Raw genomic sequence first — 17893 nt, 5'->3', positions numbered from 1 at the left:
CTGGAGGTATTATAAAGTGTCCTATGGGAAAGGATCACTGAAGGTATTACAAAGAGTCCTATAGGAAAGGATCATTGGAGGTATTATAAAGTGTCCTATAGGAAAGTATCATTGGAGGTATTTTAAAGAACAGTAACAAGAAACACATCAGCCTAAAACGGAAGAAGGGCTATACATAAACTATCGGTTATTTTGTGTTCATTTAATAGAAAATATCTACTAGTATGTTAACAACAAGTATGCAACAATTTAGCACCTTCATATATCTCTGAAATTTTGAACTTTTCCAGCAATAAAACATACAATCTAAGATCTGCTGCTCATAATGACATCTGTTCATAATGACATAGTTATACCTAAACATCGTACACATTATGGTAAAAAACAAAAAACTTTTGTTACAATGGTGCAAATGTTTGGGATTCAATACCAAATTAAATTCGCTCCACATGTTCTTTGACATCTTTTAAAAATAAGTATAAAAAGTACTGCTTAAAGAATATCTTTGTTTATATCAGCTGACTAATAACTATGCCAGTATAATATAATTATGCATTTATATATTATCTCACTAATTGATTGCCTAAATGGAAATTGTATAAATGGATTCTTAAAGGCAATATCTATTTTAAGGGATATTTGTCTAAGAATGAATGTGATATTAATTAGGTTATGTGATCGTGTAAATTGTATTTGGTTGTTGTTGTTGTTCAGAAGGCCACATTTAAAATTAAGATGTACCATTTGTACTTTGTACTGATCTACATATTCATGTGCTACCTTCTATAATTTTTGTACTCCGCGTTACATCGTATAGCGGAGTACCTTTGTCCTAGCGAATTATCTTTCAAAACCTGTGTTGAATGCTCGAGTGATTCGAGATCAGATACAAGTCAAATGGTTTATCGCGGCCAGAAATTTGTACAAACCGGACAGAAGTTGCGAAATTGTCATTTGTGCAGGAATGAAGCGTTTACCATAATGTCCAGTACTGGACAGGTATAGTGACCATGCACGGACACAGCCAATTTTCTCAGAGGGGGTCCGATCCCCTGCCCCCACCCCCCACCCGCCCTGGAAATTTTGCAATTTGGCACTTCATTTTTTGCATTCTGGGACAGTTTTATGGACTAACCTGTTAAATTTGCGAAAATGATAAAATCAAGCTTTCTTGAAGATAAAATTCTTAGTTTTTTTAGATAAATAATATGAATTATGTCGGGGTCGTATGTAGCAGGAGCCGCATATACTTTACATGCAGTCCTAATGTTGCCTTTTTCGAAAAACATTTTCTTTCCTTCTTGTCTTCTTTCCTTTTTAAAAAGATTTTCCAGAGGGTGTCCGGACCCGCGGTCCCCACCCCTCATCTGGATCCGCGCATGGTGACATATCATGCTTTCTGTTTATGCAGGTAAACTTGTGTTTGGTTAAATTTCAACAGAGCACAATTGTCTGAACAGTGTACAAACTCATTACTGTTTTTTCAGGCAAGGGTGGAAAAGAAGTGGTAGACAATGAAAGCAGTAACATTTTTATTAAAACAAGAGGACCATGATGGTCCTGAATCGCTCACCTATCCCCACATGACCCAGTGTTGAACTGAGTATGACGTCGTTATTTCTATTATTTGACAAAGTGACCTAGTTTTTCAGCACATGTGACATAGATATCATCAAGATAAAAAATTCTGACCAATTTTCATGAAGATCCATTGAAAAATATGGCCTCTAGAGAGGTCACAAGGTTTTTCTATTATTTGACCTAATGACCTAGTTTTTGAAGGCACGTGACCCACTTTTAAACTTGACCTAGATATCATCAAGGTGAACATTCTCGCCAATTTTCATGAAGATCTCGTGAAAAATATGGCCTCTAGAGAGGTAACAAGGTTTTTCTATTTTTCGACCTACTGACCTAGTTTTTGACGGCACATGACCCAGTTACGAACCTGACCTAGATATCATCAAGCTGAACAGTCTCACCAATTTTCATGAAGATCCATAGAGAAATATGGCCTCTAGAGAGGTCACAAGGTTTTTCTATTTTTAGACCTACTGACATAGTTTTTGATCCCACGTAACCCAGTTTCGAACCTGACCTAGATATCATCAAGATGAACCTTCTGACCAATATTCATGAAGATCTCGTGAAAAATATGGCCTCTAGAGAGGTCACAAGGTTTTTCTATTTTTAGATCTACTGACCTAGTTTTTAACCCCACATGACCCAGTTTCGAACTTGATTTAGATATCATCAAGGTTAACATTCTGACAAATTTTCATGAAGATCCATTAAAAAATATGGCCTCTAGAGAGGTCACAAGGTTTTTCTATTTTTAGACCTACTGACCTAGTTTTTGATTGCACGTAACCCAGTTTCGAACTTGACCTAGATATCATTAAGGTAAACATTCTGACCAATTTTCATGAAGATCCATTGAGAAATATGGCCTCTAGAGAGGTCACAAGGTTTTTCTATTTTAAGACCTACTGACCTAGTTTTTGATCCCACATGACCCAGTATCGAACTTGACCTAGATATCATCAAGGTGAACATTCTGACCAATATTCATGAAGATCTCATGAAAAATATGGCCTCTAGAGAGGTCACAAGGTTTTTCTATTTTTAGATCTACTGACCTAGTTTTTACCCCCATGTGACCCAGTTTCAAACTTGACCTAGATATCATTAGGCTGAACAGTCTCACCAATTTTCATGAAGATCCATTGAGAAATATGGCCTCTAGAGAGGTCACAAGGTTTTTCTATTTTTAGACCTAATGACCTAGTTTTTGACCCCACGTAACCCAGTTTCGAACTTGATCTAGATATCAGCAAGGTGAACATTCTGACCAATTTTCATGAAGATCTCATGAAAAATATGGCCTCTAGAGAGGTCACAAGGTTTTTCTATTTTTAGACCTAATGACCTAGTTTTTGACGGCACGTGACCCAGTTTCGAACTTGACCTAGATATCATCAAGGTGAACATTCTGACCAATATTCATGAAGATCTCATGAAAAATATGGCCTCTAGAGAGGTCACAAGGTTTTTCTATTTTTAGACCTACTGACCTAGTTTTTGACCCCACGTGACCCAGTTTCGAACTTGACCTAGATATCATCAAGGTGAACATTCTGACCAATTTTCATGAAGATCTTTGAAATATATGGCCTCTAGAGAGGTCACAAGGTTTTTCTATTTTTAGACCTACTGACCTAGTTTTTGATGGCACGTGACCCAGTTTCGAACTTGACCTAGATATCATCAAGGTGAACATTCTGACCAATTTTCATAAAGATCCCATGAAAAATGTGACCTCTAGAGTGGTCACAAGCAAAAGTTTACGGACGGACGCACGCACGCACGGACGGACGCACGGACGGACGACGGACGACGGACGCCGCGCGATCACAAAAGCTCACCTTGTCACTTTGTGACAGGTGAGCTAAAAAAATAAACAATGAGACAAACATTTCCAAAATCTTTGGACGGTTTAAAAATCCCATGTTAAACATACGATAAAGCCCGAAACGCGTGAAAATGTTCCGAATGTAAATCGGGTGAAGTAAGCGCTCTATGTTGATTATGCGTCTAGATTGATTAAACTGGACGAGTCTACTTACTTATTACTTGAGGATGAAAAAACGTGTTTTTTTAAATGTTGCTCTTAAACAAGGGTGGCGGTTGAACTACTAAAAGTACAACAACAGTTGATTCACAACAAATCGTACGGTATGTTTTATAATCAGTAGAAGCTAGACGTATTTACGCTTATGAGACCTGTTTCACCCATAAGTAAAGAATTGACAGGTCCATCATGAAATATTTTCCCCATCGTGCAAATACTTGTCCTATTCAATATGATTGCGGCCTCATCGGCCGCGATCAATAAATAAGATTTTTGGCGGTAAGACATTAGTTCTAGCGATTCATTCTGTGTGGTGACATCGTTACAAGCCAGAACAATGGACATCTCGGACCACACCAGTTTTGATCCAGGCAATGATAGATATCTTTAGAGAAGCACAAAAGTGCCAGAAAAAAAATAAGTGGAAATTCTAATTTTGAACAAATGAATAAGATTTCAAGCATGTTGACAGGCACACAAACTTTTAAACGGAAGCCAAATGAAGAGCAATTTAAATACAGTTCCAAGGTTAGTATCGCTTTTGATGAGACGGATCATTTGATACAAGCAAACAAATTGCAGGAATGTAGACAAAAGATCAATGAAGCAAAAGAAATGATATCTCATAGACAAAAGCTTATACGCTTAGCTGACTCGGCAGAACTGGGCTGGAGGGTAGTGGGCTGGAGGGTAGTAAACGAGTATGAATTCAACCCAGTAGCCAGCGATTCGGACGATGAAAAATTGTAAAAATTGATATAAGCCAGTTGTAGGCTGCATTTTTCAGTACTCTCAAATGTTGATAGTTTTCTGACATTTATACTTGGTGCAGAATTCTGAAAACTGGATATATTGGATATTACTTTGTCATGATTGGAGTATCAAAAATGTAATGTGAATCATAATTGTGATTTTGAAGATATTTTGATTACAAAAAAACACTATTGCAATTCAATTTCAAAACTTTCATATATCAGCATAACCTGCAGTAATAATGTGTTTCAGTGAGCGAATGTCACCGAGGATAACTTATAAAAGATCAGAGTTGCACAATATTGGACAATTAGAATGTGCACAAAAGAGACCTGATCCCATTATTATCATTATTATCAAAACATTGAAAGAGTTTCGATTTATGCAACACATAGGGATTAGAGGTGGGAAAATTCAGATTAGACGAGCATGGGACACTAACAATGGGGTAAATAATAACAACTTGATACGGATTAAACCTGACATCTGTACATAAGTTAAAGGGCAGAAAAACATCAAGATTTGTTCAATCAAAACACGATCAGTGAAAAATAAAACACTCTCCATATGTGACTTCATTCTTACAAATGAATTCTACATTTATGCCATAACTGAAACATGGCTCTGTAGCTCTGTTGACAAAGCGTGCATCAGCGAACTCGTGCCCGACGGTTACAAAATGAAACATGTCCTTCGTAGTGGTAGGCGCGGCGGGGGTGTAGCGATCATTCACAAGGTAGCCATACAAGTGAACATTGTCACATCAAGCAAAGACAACGGATTTTCCCAATTTGAGTACATGGATTGCAATGTAGTTACAGGCGGACACTCCATAGGCTTACGGCTTGCCATTATATACAGGCCACCCCTTCCAAAGAAAACGGTTTAAGCACAAACATTTTCCTAGAGCATAAATGACCCAATTTCTTAACTAAATATGCTACAATTGACAAGACCACCATCATTGTGGGGGACCTTAACTTACATCTTGATTTACCGGAAAATAGTGACATAATAAAAGTTTACAATCATTCTAGATGCATGTGGCATGCGTCAACATGTACTAGAACCAACACATGTCGCTGGACATACGTTGGATGTAGTGTTAACCAGAGATAATGATGTCACGATTTCAAATATTTAGGTCATAGATCCTGGACTCTCTGATTTCAATGGAAAGATGTCACGTGATCATTTTGCTGTGATATTTGACGCTAAAGCTTCCAAAACCACCCCCAGTACGAAAAACTGTGTCGTACAGGAAATAAAGTTCGATCGACATTGACTCATTCCGAGAAAATATTTAACACTCAGTGCACTCCATCTGATACTGATATTGATGAATTTGTGGAGGAATATTCAAATCAGTTAATTTCTGTAGTAGACAAACACGCCCCTTTGGCCACCAAGACTATTGTGTTAAGACCTTCATGTCCTTGGTATACCGAGCAACTCCACGAAGCAAAACATCAGAAATGAAAATTAGAACGGAATTGGCGTGAAAGTAAACTCACAATCGATCACCAAATTTACCGATCACAGTGTGCTGAAGTGAATAAGTCGTTTAGTTTAATCATATTTTATTGTATATATATATTTAATACACACACATACAACAAGCATACATAAATACATCAATGTAAATATACAAAAGGGTTGGGCCAGAAGTTATAACAACATTATTGGGGGCTCTAGATCCTATTCCAACATGGTTATTAAAAGAATGTCTTGACGAACTAACACCGGTGATAAGAAAATATATAAATGCATATCTAGATGCTGTATGTGCCAAAAGCGTTCAAACAGTCACGAATAAGACCTCTTCTAAAAAAGCCAAGCCAAGCCTAGATTCGAATGTCCTTAAAAACTATATATCTGTGTGAAAAGTGCCGTTTCTGTCTAAAATCTTAGAAAAAGAGGTAGGTGTACGAATTGAAAATCATCTGAGGAACAACGAGCTACATGAAGTCAATCAATCTGCTTATAAGAAATTCCACTCGACCGAAACCGCCCTATTAAAATTCCAAAATGACATTCTTCAATCGTTGGATAAGAACAATGTGACTATTCTTGTGCTCGATCTCTCTGCAGCATTTGACACTATCGACTACGGGACGTTGATTCATCGCCTTGAGCGTCACCTTGGTATTACAGGCAAGTCACTCGCATGGATGATGTCATACCTTAGTGACCGCTACCAGACCGTATGCATAGATGGTGAGCTATCACAACCAGTGCTGATGAAGTACAGTGTACCCCATGGGTCTGTCCTGGGGCCAAAGAACTACACAATGTACACAAAACCAGTCGGAGTTATCTGCAGAAATCACGGACGGACTGAATGTGCCTAGTGTAATGCCGATAGTTTATACCTGTGACAAGAGGAACTGAATGTGCTTAGTGTCATGCCGATACTACTAGCGATACCTACGACAAGAGGGATTGAATGTGCCTAGTGTCATGCCGATAATAGTTTATACCTGCGACAGGAGGAACTGAATGTGCCCAGTGTCATGCCAATACTACAAGTTTATACCTGCGTCAAGAGGGACTGAATGTGCCCAGTGTCATGCCTATACTAGTTTCTGCCTACGACAGGAAAGTGAATGTGTCTAGTGTCATGCCGATACTAGTTTATATCTGCGACAAGAGGAACTGAATGCGTCCTGTGTGATGCCGATACTACAAGTTTATACCTACGACAAGAGGGACTGAATGTGTCCAGTGTCATGCCTATACTTTTTAATACCTTCGGCAAGAGGGAGTGAATGTGCCCGGTGTCATGCCTATACTAGTTCCTACATTGAGTAAGAGGAACTGACATTGCCCAATGTCATGACGATACTACAAGTTCATACTTACGACAACAGGGACTGAATGTGCCTAGTGTCATGCCTGTACTAGTTTATACCTGCGGCAAGAGGGACTGAATGTGCCCAGTGTCATGCCTATTTTACAAGTTTATACCTACGACCAGAGGGACGAAATGTGCATAGTGTCATGCCTATACTAGTTTATACTAGTTTATACCTTTGACAAGAGGTACTGATTTTTCCCAGTGTCAGCTTATACTAGTTTATACCTACGACAAGAGGGACTGAATGTGCCCACTGACATGCCAGTACTAGTTTCTACCTTGAACAAGAGGGACTGAATGTGCCCAGTGACATGCCTGTACTAGTTTCTACTTTGAACAAGACGAACTGAATGTGCCCAGTGTCATATCTGTACTAGTTTATACTTTGGACAACAGGGTCTGAAAGTGTCAAGTGCCATGATTGTAGTTTATACTTGAGTCAAGAGGGACTGAATGTTCTAAATGTATAGAATATTTTAGATTATATCTGGAACAAGAGGGACTGAATGTTCTCAATGTATAAAATGTTTTAGATTATATCTGGAACAAGCGGGTATGAATGTTCTCAATGTATAGAATGTTTTAGATTATATCTGGAACAAGAGGGACTGCATGTGCCCTGTGACATACCTTAACTAGTTTATACTGGGACAAGAGGAAGGAAGTGAATGTTTTAAGTGTCATGCCCTTACTGGTGTATCCCTTGGACAAGAGGGACTGAATGTGCCAAGTGTCATGAATATACTAATCTTAACCTGGACAAGAGGGACTGAATGTGTCATGTCTGTACCAGAGTTTGTTTGTTTTGAGTTTAACGCCGTTTTCCAACAGTATTTCAGTCATGTAACGGCGGGCAGTTAACCTAACCAGTGTTCCTGGATTCTGTACCAGTACAAACCTATTCTCCGCAAGTAACTGCCAACTTCCCCACATGAATCAGAGGTGGAGGACTAATGATATCGCGACCCCGAGATCCGTAGACCAACGCTCTTACCTACTCAGCTAAGCGAGTGTATAGCTGGGATAAGAATGACTAAATGTGCCCTGTGCCATATCTGTAGCAGTTTATACCAGGGACAAGAAGTGAATGCATACATGACATATTTTCAGACGATCAGTAAGGGAGATTTGCCTCAACAGGGCTTTTTTTGTAAGGGAGAATGTGTACAGTGACATGCATGCACGAGTGTATAGCTGGGATAAGAAGGACTAAATGTGCCCTGTACGATGCCTGTAGCAGTTTATACCAGGGACCAGAGGAAGTGAATTTGGCAAGTGTCATGCCTGTACGAATGTGTATCTTGGACAAAAGGGATTGAATTCTCAGTGTCTTGCGATTACTTGTTTATATCTTGGTTAGGTGGTATTGAATGTGTCCAGTAATATTGAATGTGCAGAGCGTTATGACTGTATTAAGGCTATCAACTATTTTATGTAGTTTTTATATTAATGGCAGAGAAGCGACATATGTCTTTTTCTGAACAATAACCTGTATCGATATGCAACACATTGGATGGTTAAAATGATCTTACACATATAAAAGTATGATATTTTCTCGATGTAAAATGTCTGTATTGTGATATCTATTTTAACTTTAAATACAATTTAATGCCGCGGATGTAATCTTGTAACTAATAAAAGGAAATGTTTCTAACTATAAGAAGAATGTCATTTTCTAGGTTGGCAGTTTTATTAATATCAATGAGTCTGATTTTATACTTGTTCTATGATTTTATGTCATTTCAATCTAAACCTACACGGGGAACCAATCTGTTACAGAAGAACCAGCTACTTAAGATGCAGGCGCTTAGAGACAGAGTTCATTATTCTACAAGTGAAACAGAAGTGAAGGAAGAACCCATTGGAAAAAAAGTTAAAGAAACATCAAGTGAAAAGACAGATGATAAAAATAATGAGGAGTTAACTAAACATGAAGCAAGTAAAAAGGTATCAGGTCAGAAAAATGAAAATCGTAATGACAACGTTGTTATAGATGAAGAACGTAAAGAAGTTGAAACAGATGATGAAGTTGATGCTAGTAAGAGTACCGAGAAACAGGTTGGTGACAATGATACTAAAACTAAGAGTAATCACCTCACAGATGGACCAGTAATTGAAAAATCAACGAAGAAAAAGTTGAATGCATACAGGAAAGCGATGGAATATGAAGAACATTTAAAAGATACAAATGCCTCTTTTATAAGAATTATCAACAGAGCACGATATATGTCTAGCTTGACTCAAAATTCTAAAATAGTTCTTCTAAGTTTTGTTTGTAAGTCATGTTTACCTTTTCTTAATAGCTGGCTGTGCAATACGAAAGAATTTGGAATACATAAGTCAGTACTTCTTTTAGTAAGAGAACTTAAACTAAGACGCACTATTTTAACTGCTTGGCCTGATCTAAACGTTGTTGCTATGCAACCAAATCTTTCAAAGAAAGACTACACTGATAATAGAAGGATAAAAAATGCATGCTCGCTTGGAAGGGTGCAATTAATAAACGCCTTACTGCACGCTAATGTCAATTTACTGCTATTCGACCTGAAGTCAGTTTGGTTGGAGAATCCCATGCGATACATCCAGCAATCAATGAATGACGGTGTTGACATTTTAGTGAACACAGTTCCGAGATCTCACTTAAATACAGGGTTTCTGGCGCTGTTTGCGACTGAGAAAACACAACTTTTTTGGAAAGAGTTTTACGGAAAACTGAGATATACTTTTTCTAAATGGACAGAAAAGGATATGCAAAAGCTAGATCTAGATGAAAACTACGAAGATTATCTTGAGGAAATGGTGGAGGATAGGTAAGTCATACATTCTCACTCTGAAACTAGCACGAGTTGTTCATGGAGTTACACTTTGATAGGAACTGTAAGTACCCATATATATCACGGCAGATATTTCAGACCCACATACTTTGTGTTTATAGCATTAATATTTGAAAAAGATAAAACGGTCACCAAGCTTTATTTTTTTCTTGAAATATAGCAATAGAATTAAATAAACTTATTTTTCTGCCTAAATAAACGCGTAATTGTCTATATAGTAGTTATCGTCTCATTTTTGTCTATATAATAGTTATCGTCTCATTTTTGTCTATATAGTAGTTATCGTCTCATTTTTGTCTATATAATAGTTATCGTCTCATTTTTGTCTATATAGTAGTTATCGTCTCATTTTTGTCTATATAGTAGTTATCGTCTCATTTTTGTTATCGTCTCATTTTTGTCTATATAGTAGTTATCGTCTCATTTTTGTCTATATAGAAGTTATCGTCTCATTTTTGTCTATATTGTAGTTATCGTCTCATTTTTGTCTATATTGTAGTTATCGTCTCATTTGAAACGAACTGGCTGTTATAAGACATCTTATAATACATAGACAAATAAACCATAAACAGTAATTAAACACCTTCAATATGCATGGAGATTTGGCACAGCGACACTGTTGCGGGGCGTGTGTTCTCCGTGACTATTTGATAAACGACATTGTGTCTGAAATCATTAGTCCTCCACCTCTGATTCATGTGGGGAAGTTGGCAGTTACTTGCGGAGAATAGGTTTGTACTGGTACAAAATCCAGGAACACTGGTTAGGTTAACTGCCCGCCGTTACATAACTGAAATACTGTTGAAAAACGGCGTTAAACCCAAAACAAACAAACAAACAAACAAACAGCGACACTGTTACAGGTCATATGGCGACTTTCCAGCGTTTCACGATGCAGGAAGACGCCAGCTGTCATTCCTAGCATTACTTTATGCACGGGCTGAGGGGTAGAACCACCGACCTTCTGTAAGCCAGCTTAATGGTTTCCTCACATGAAAGAATTCTACTCAGCCATGGTGGCCCTACAATATGCATGGAATGCTATATTCAAATATTTCTTGGTATAACCAGTTATAAGAAAGGATATTCATAGGAGGTAATGAAATGTGCAACACCTCTCCACACCCCCCCCCCCCCCCCCCCCCCCCCCCCCCCCCCCCCCCCCCCCCCCCCCCTCCCCAACACACACACTCACCCTAGCACCGGCTTAAGCGGAACTCTATTACACATGGAATCCATGATCCCATTGCAAACTCATCAACGGTCGTGTATGGCCGACTGTGTTGCTTGAACTATAAGAATATTTTTGCTGAAACAGTGCACCATGTCAAGAATGTTATCTGTTTTAAACTTTGGACCTCAAATTTTTTATCTTGAAACATTTGTAGTATCATAATCAAAACTCAAAAGCCGAACGTTTTTAAAACAAATGAAGACATGGTGTGTCTTTGTTTCTTAAATCAAACTGTCAAACAAGTCTTACGTTTGGCTTGCGCTGCGGTACCTAGGTTACTAATTATTACCCATGTTTTTATTTCTTTGAAATTAAAGCTGTTGTTACAGGAAAGCAACGAAGTGGAAATAAGTTAAATTCATCAAACATAAAATGTTTACCATCTACTAAGTATTTGTATCATTATTATAACTATTATTATTATATCTATCTATCATTATTATTATTATTATTATTATCATAACGCATTACACTAAATGTTTCTTTGCAACAGGTATGAAGCAGTAGCGGTTAGACATCTGCCGATTCATTCTTTCACGGACGGTGTTTGGTACTATTTGTCTGAAGAGGAACGAGCAAAGACCCGGCCTGTAGTTATACGAAATAATTATGTTGAAGGTAAGATGTCCTTGCTAGAATACTGTATCCAAACGAAATGATTATGTTGAAGGTAAGCATATTCGTGCCAGAATACTGTATTTAAACGAAATAAATATGTTGAAGGCTTGCTAGAATACTGTATTAAAACTAAATAATTATGTTGAAGGTAAGCATGCTAGAATACTGTATTTAAACGAAATAATTATGTTGAAGGTAAGCATGCCCTTGCTAGAATACTGCATTTTAACGAAATAATTATGTTGAAGGTAAGCATGCTAGAATACTGTATTTAAACGAAATAATTATGTTGAAGGTAAGCATGCCCTTGCTAGAATACTGCATTTTAACGAAATAATGATCTTGAAGGTAAGCATGCTAGAATACTGTATTTAAACGAAATTATTATGTTGAAGGTAAGCATATCCTTGCTAGAATACTGCATTTTAACGAAATAATTATGTTGAAGGTAAGCATGCCCTTGCTAGAATACTGCATTTTAACGAAAGAATTATCTTGAAGGTAAGCATGCTAGAATACTGTATTTAAACGAAATTATTATGTTGAAGGTAAGCGTATCCTTGCTAGAATACTGTAGTTATACGAAATAATAATTATGTTGAAGGTAAGCATGTCCTTGCTAAAATACTGCATTTAAACGAAATAATTATGTTGAAGGTAAGCATGTCCATGCTAGAATACTGCATTTAAACGAAATAATTATGTTGAAGGTAAGCGTATCCTTGCTAAAATACTGTATTTATACGAAAATAATTATGTTGAAGATTGAAGGATTCTGTACCAGTACAATCCTCTTCTCCGCAATTAACTGACAACTCCTCATGAATCAGAGGTGAAGGACGAATGATTTCAGACACAATGTCTTTTATCAAATCGTCATGGAGAACATACGACCCACCCGAGGATCGAACCCCGCGACCCCGCGATCCGCAGATCGCCACTCTCCCTATTGAGCTAAGCAGTCGGGTTAAAATTATGTTGATGGTAAACATGTGCTTGCTAGAATACTGTATTTAAATGAAATAATTATGATAGAAGGTAAGCATGTCCTTGCTAGATACTGCAATTATACGAAATAGTTATCTTGAAGGTAAGAGTATCCTTGCTAGAAAACTGCAGTTATACGAAATAATTATCTTTAAGGTAAGCACGTCCTTGCTAGAATTCCTTTTATTATATACTTCCACCTTGTTGTTTGTTGTTTTGTTATTGAATGAAGTCTTAAATGTTTAGAAATGAGTAAAGTTTTGTGTGCGCTGTTTATAGAACTTTGTCAGGTCATGTATTATAAATAAAAATAGTCCGGCAACATACAATACAAAAGGTATAATACGGATTTTTTTGCCTGTTCATATTTACTTGTGAAATACAACCTGTATCTTTGACAGAATTTATATAGGTATATAATAAACTGTATTATTATATACCTATATAAATTCTGTAAAATATCGGCTTGTATTTCACAATTAAATATGAACAGACAGACAAAAAATCCGTATTGTACCTTTTAAACTGTTACTCCGTATTGTACCTTCCGTATTGTATGCTGCCGGACTATTTTCATAAATATGCATGACCGGACACATTTCTATAAATAGCGCACATAAAACTTCACTAAGTTCCATTTAATATCGATAAACATTGAAGATTTCATTCGAAAACAAAACAAGAATCAAAATGGTAAAGGTATATAATAAAAGGGTCATTACAACCGTAGCTAGATCTAGGACTTTGTATTTGGCTCTCGTAGATTTTGCAAGATCGGATCACACTCGGCGCTTGCGCGCCTCGTGAGATCCGATCTGGCAAAATCCACTCGAGCCGAATACAAAGTCCCAGATCAATCTACTGTTATAATAACCCTATGGTATTTATCACGTTTACTTTTCAAACGAAGATACAAATGAAAATGATTTTTATCAAAAATCTGATTTTTATTAAAAATCTGATTTTTATTTTTCCTTTTTTAAGTGAATCATATATTGGAAAAAGTAAAAAAAAGCTGATCACATATTAGTCTTTTATAAAACCGTTAACACTCAAATATATGATACTGATAATAATGATAAAAAAATCGTTTAATTTATTAAGAAACAAACAATGAAATAACAAATAGAAAAACAAACAACCAAGAAAGAAAACAATACCACACACTATTTCAATACAATGATTTTATTAAACATTAAACATTTTACAATGTTTGTAGCTAACAAATAGGATAGAATAATGAAGACATGGTTTACAGAATGCTTGTATATAATGTATAGTTGACACATTAAAATGAATCATACAAGCCCTTACAACATAATACAGCTTTCAAATCGACACACCGAACGACTGATGAAATAACAGCATACATACATGTTTCTTTTATTTAAATCAATAAAATATGTTAGACTTTACAAAAGAATGTGAATACAGTTTACATTTTGAAAACAGCTGTTAATATATATGCTAATATGAATATTAATTGTGTTGCCAGGCAATGAGGAGAAGATACGAAGAGCCAAGCAATGGACTCACTGGTTTCTGCAAGATAACGGCACCTGTAACGTTGATATTGTGAAGAAAACTGTGAGACTGTGAACGATAAAATGGCATGTGTTGATGCAAAAGGGGTTAAAATAAATATTGTAGGCATTAGAACTAAAGTAGGCACAATCTGTTTTAGATATATATGTAGCTCATGCATCAAAGTACACAGTCTGAAAAAAGTACTTAAAACATTATTTCATGACAAAGTGTTATTTAAGCTGAAAAAAAAAAGATCCTGGGTAAAATATTTAAAAACAATGGAGACAACTCTCCTAAAAACTTTATTGTAGGCTTAGGTGACTATGTACATATAGTATCTCATGCGAATGACGCACTTTAGTTCTAGGCACGAAAAAAAACTCATGCATAATTACTGCAACAGTCAGAAGTTTGAAAATTGAAAAAAATAAATATGTTAAGATCAAATCATTGAATGCCCTCGGATAAGTGTGATTTTTTGTGGTGAAATTTGTCAACAAACAGACGATATTTTTTAAAGTGAAAACCCACAGAATTTTACACGGAAAAATGTTGAGAAAGATTTCGCTAGAAAGGAATCAATCTCTGCTACCCATATACATGTATATGCATAAAAGTATGGGAAAATATTTAGATTTATGAGAAAATCAAAGAATACAATTGCAGGATGGTTAGAAGCATGACTGAGTTATACTGTATACAGGTAACATAGATAGCTTACTTTTCCATTGCACTGATATAACCTGGACAGGAGTATGATTGCCAAACGGTGTTCATTCAACAATTTCAATCTATAAACAGATTGTTTCCCTAGTGTAAAGAGAGCGTAGGGAAGTTTCAACATATTTGTAATGCCTTTGTTTGAAATCAAGTTATGCACCGGTGAATACTTGTCCATAGACGTCAGTTTCATATCTCAATTGTGACTTTGTAGCTGACTGAGCTATAAAACGATTAGGCGCTTTATTGAAGCGTAAATCATATCACCCACTGTACTACATCTAAATTTGTACATTTGTAAATTAACTCATAGAAATCAAGTTTCATATAACCATTAATTCAAATTCTCTGTCAGTCTGACAGTTCCACACACATCTTCGATCCATCGCACGTCTCAATGAATGACTTGTTACGGTTGGAAGGTAGGGGAAGGTTAACCCGTCCACTTTGATGAAGTGGGATCGATTCTGGTTTCAGTTTCTTCCTTTTCCTGGTTCCCTCGTAATCCAAGGTGTCAATAAGACGACATTTGACACAATTCTGTCTCTACTTTTAGAGATATGTGTCATGTTCTCAGCATTTTCATTGTGTGACAGAGGTGCTTCTAGTAGATCATGGGAGTTGTCACAAAATTAGATAAAGTAGAATGAATTCTTTGTTGTTCTTCATATAATTCTTTATAACACTTTATGATTGATAATTCGCAATGTTCATGAATGGAACTATTTTAAAAAGCGCATAAACCTAGATTATTAAGGGTCATTAGAATTGTGTGATTTTAGAAAAATACTTAAAACTCTAGGAGCTGGAAAACTTGCTCACATGATTGATAATTCGCAATGTTCATCAATGGAACTATTTTAAGAAGCGCATGAACCTAGATTATTAAAGGTCTTGAGAATTGTGTGATTTTAGAAAAATACTTTAAATTCTAGGAGCAGGTAAACTTACTCAACAAAACTGAGAACAGCTGTCAAACAGAAACACCACTTTTAAACTATTATATTTTCTATTTGTTGTTGTATTTACTTTTACAAAGGAAACATTAACCTCTTTTAGTTCAGTTTAAATTAAATCTTCGAATTCCTCATGTTGTCATAAATGTACAGTCGATAAAAAACAACAATATTGAAACTGTTTGTTTTTGTTTTTGCTAATACATTATATGAAAACAAGGGAAACAACACAGGACTCCTGCTCACCCATAGCAGTGTGTGTACAGATAGCTGAAATATTAGGTATGTATATCAAAGTACATAGAACAAATACACTGTTCAGACAGCGTGGACGTAAAATCAGCTGATAAGTCTCCACATGTGGACATCGCCTTGGAACGGTCAGTTGTTATACGATGCACATGCTAGTTCCTCCATTTCTGTACTTAAGAAATTTTTAAGTGAATTAGTATTCGTTGATTCATCATATATCACTATTCAATCACTTATAAACATGGACTCAAACGTTATAATAATAATAATAATAATAATAATAATAATAATAATAACATTATTTTCTGAAAGTTACATACTAAGTGTACAAATACAGATATTATACAACTTATTTCCAGTATGGCCTTCAACTGATATACATTCACACATACACACAATCAAAAAGTAAATTTATAATTAAACATTTATACAAAAATACACATTTCAGAATTACTTAAATTTTCTCGACAAACACGTCTCAAATTAAGGAAATCTTAAATAAACGTAACTTATATATAAGTGAGATATTAAAGAAAAAACATCAACGAAATGCCTTTCAAACACACTGTATCCCGGAAGGATACAAGAACATAAAGATAAAATTATAGAGTATGAGAAAAAATATATGTTCAAACAGTGTCAAGAGTTTAATTATAAACCCGAGCGCTTTCGGCTTTTTAAAAAAGCCTTTTTCAAGGGTAGCATAAATCAAAACAACACAGCAACGGCGTAAATACCGCCTGTATAGTTCGATATATAAATGCTCAAATACCGCCTGTAAAGTTCGATATATAAATGAATGAGCATTTATATATCGAACTATACAGGCGGTATTTACGCCGTTGCTGTGTTGTTTTGATTTATGCTACCCTTGAAAAAGGCTTTTTTAAAAAGCCGAAAGCGCTCGGGTTTATAATTAAACTCTTGACACTGTTTGAACATATATCTTTTCTCATACTCTCTATATATATATAATAACAATAACAATAACAATGTTTTAAAAGAATTACCATGCGTCACAAAGATTATACATGACAATTAAGATGTACAAAAAAGAAAGTCTGTCGCATAAAATAATGAATAGTTCCAGATTTGAATAATAAGATAATATGAATATTATTATTATTGGAAACGAATACAGTCCCATCAATTCAACAAAATTCATGTAATTACAAGTAATTAATTGCTAAAAACTATTGTAACAAGAGAAAATTCTTTAAATCATGCTTGAACGCAGTTATATTATTATTATGAAGTTTAATGTAAGAAAGAAGTGATTTCCATATGTGTGCAGCTTTCTAGCTAGTTTGTTTTAGGTAGTTCGTTTTAGGTTTAACAATAGAAAGATCCATGTTTTCAGTGCGCAGACTGTAATGATCATTATGAACAAAATGTAGTAAATCTGAAATGTATATAGGACAATCTACTGTTTTACTTTTGTACACTAATAATGAAATATGGTATTTGCACCTGTTCTCAAAAGATATACCCAGGTGCCAACTTGTACCAGAATTATTTCCCAGT

General features: G+C 35.8%; 1 protein-coding gene across 1 annotated transcript; it reads left to right on the top strand.

Moving 5' to 3' along the window:
• The first annotated feature begins 8404 nt into the window (after positions 1–8404).
• Positions 8405–14545, top strand: LOC123542784 (uncharacterized). The gene is made up of 3 exons (XM_045328784.2): positions 8405–10051; positions 11803–11927; positions 14410–14545. The coding sequence occupies exons 1-3, from the start codon at positions 8886–8888 to the stop codon at positions 14511–14513; spliced, it is 1395 nt and encodes a 464-aa protein (XP_045184719.2). The 5' UTR covers positions 8405–8885; the 3' UTR covers positions 14514–14545.
• The last annotated feature ends 3348 nt before the right edge of the window (positions 14546–17893 follow it).

The sequence above is a fragment of the Mercenaria mercenaria genome, chromosome 19 (assembly GCF_021730395.1).
Source record: "Mercenaria mercenaria strain notata chromosome 19, MADL_Memer_1, whole genome shotgun sequence".
NCBI classification, from domain to species: domain Eukaryota; kingdom Metazoa; phylum Mollusca; class Bivalvia; order Venerida; family Veneridae; genus Mercenaria; species Mercenaria mercenaria.
Note: the sequence above shows the minus strand (reverse complement) of the source record. Positions and strands in the feature narration are given on the sequence as shown.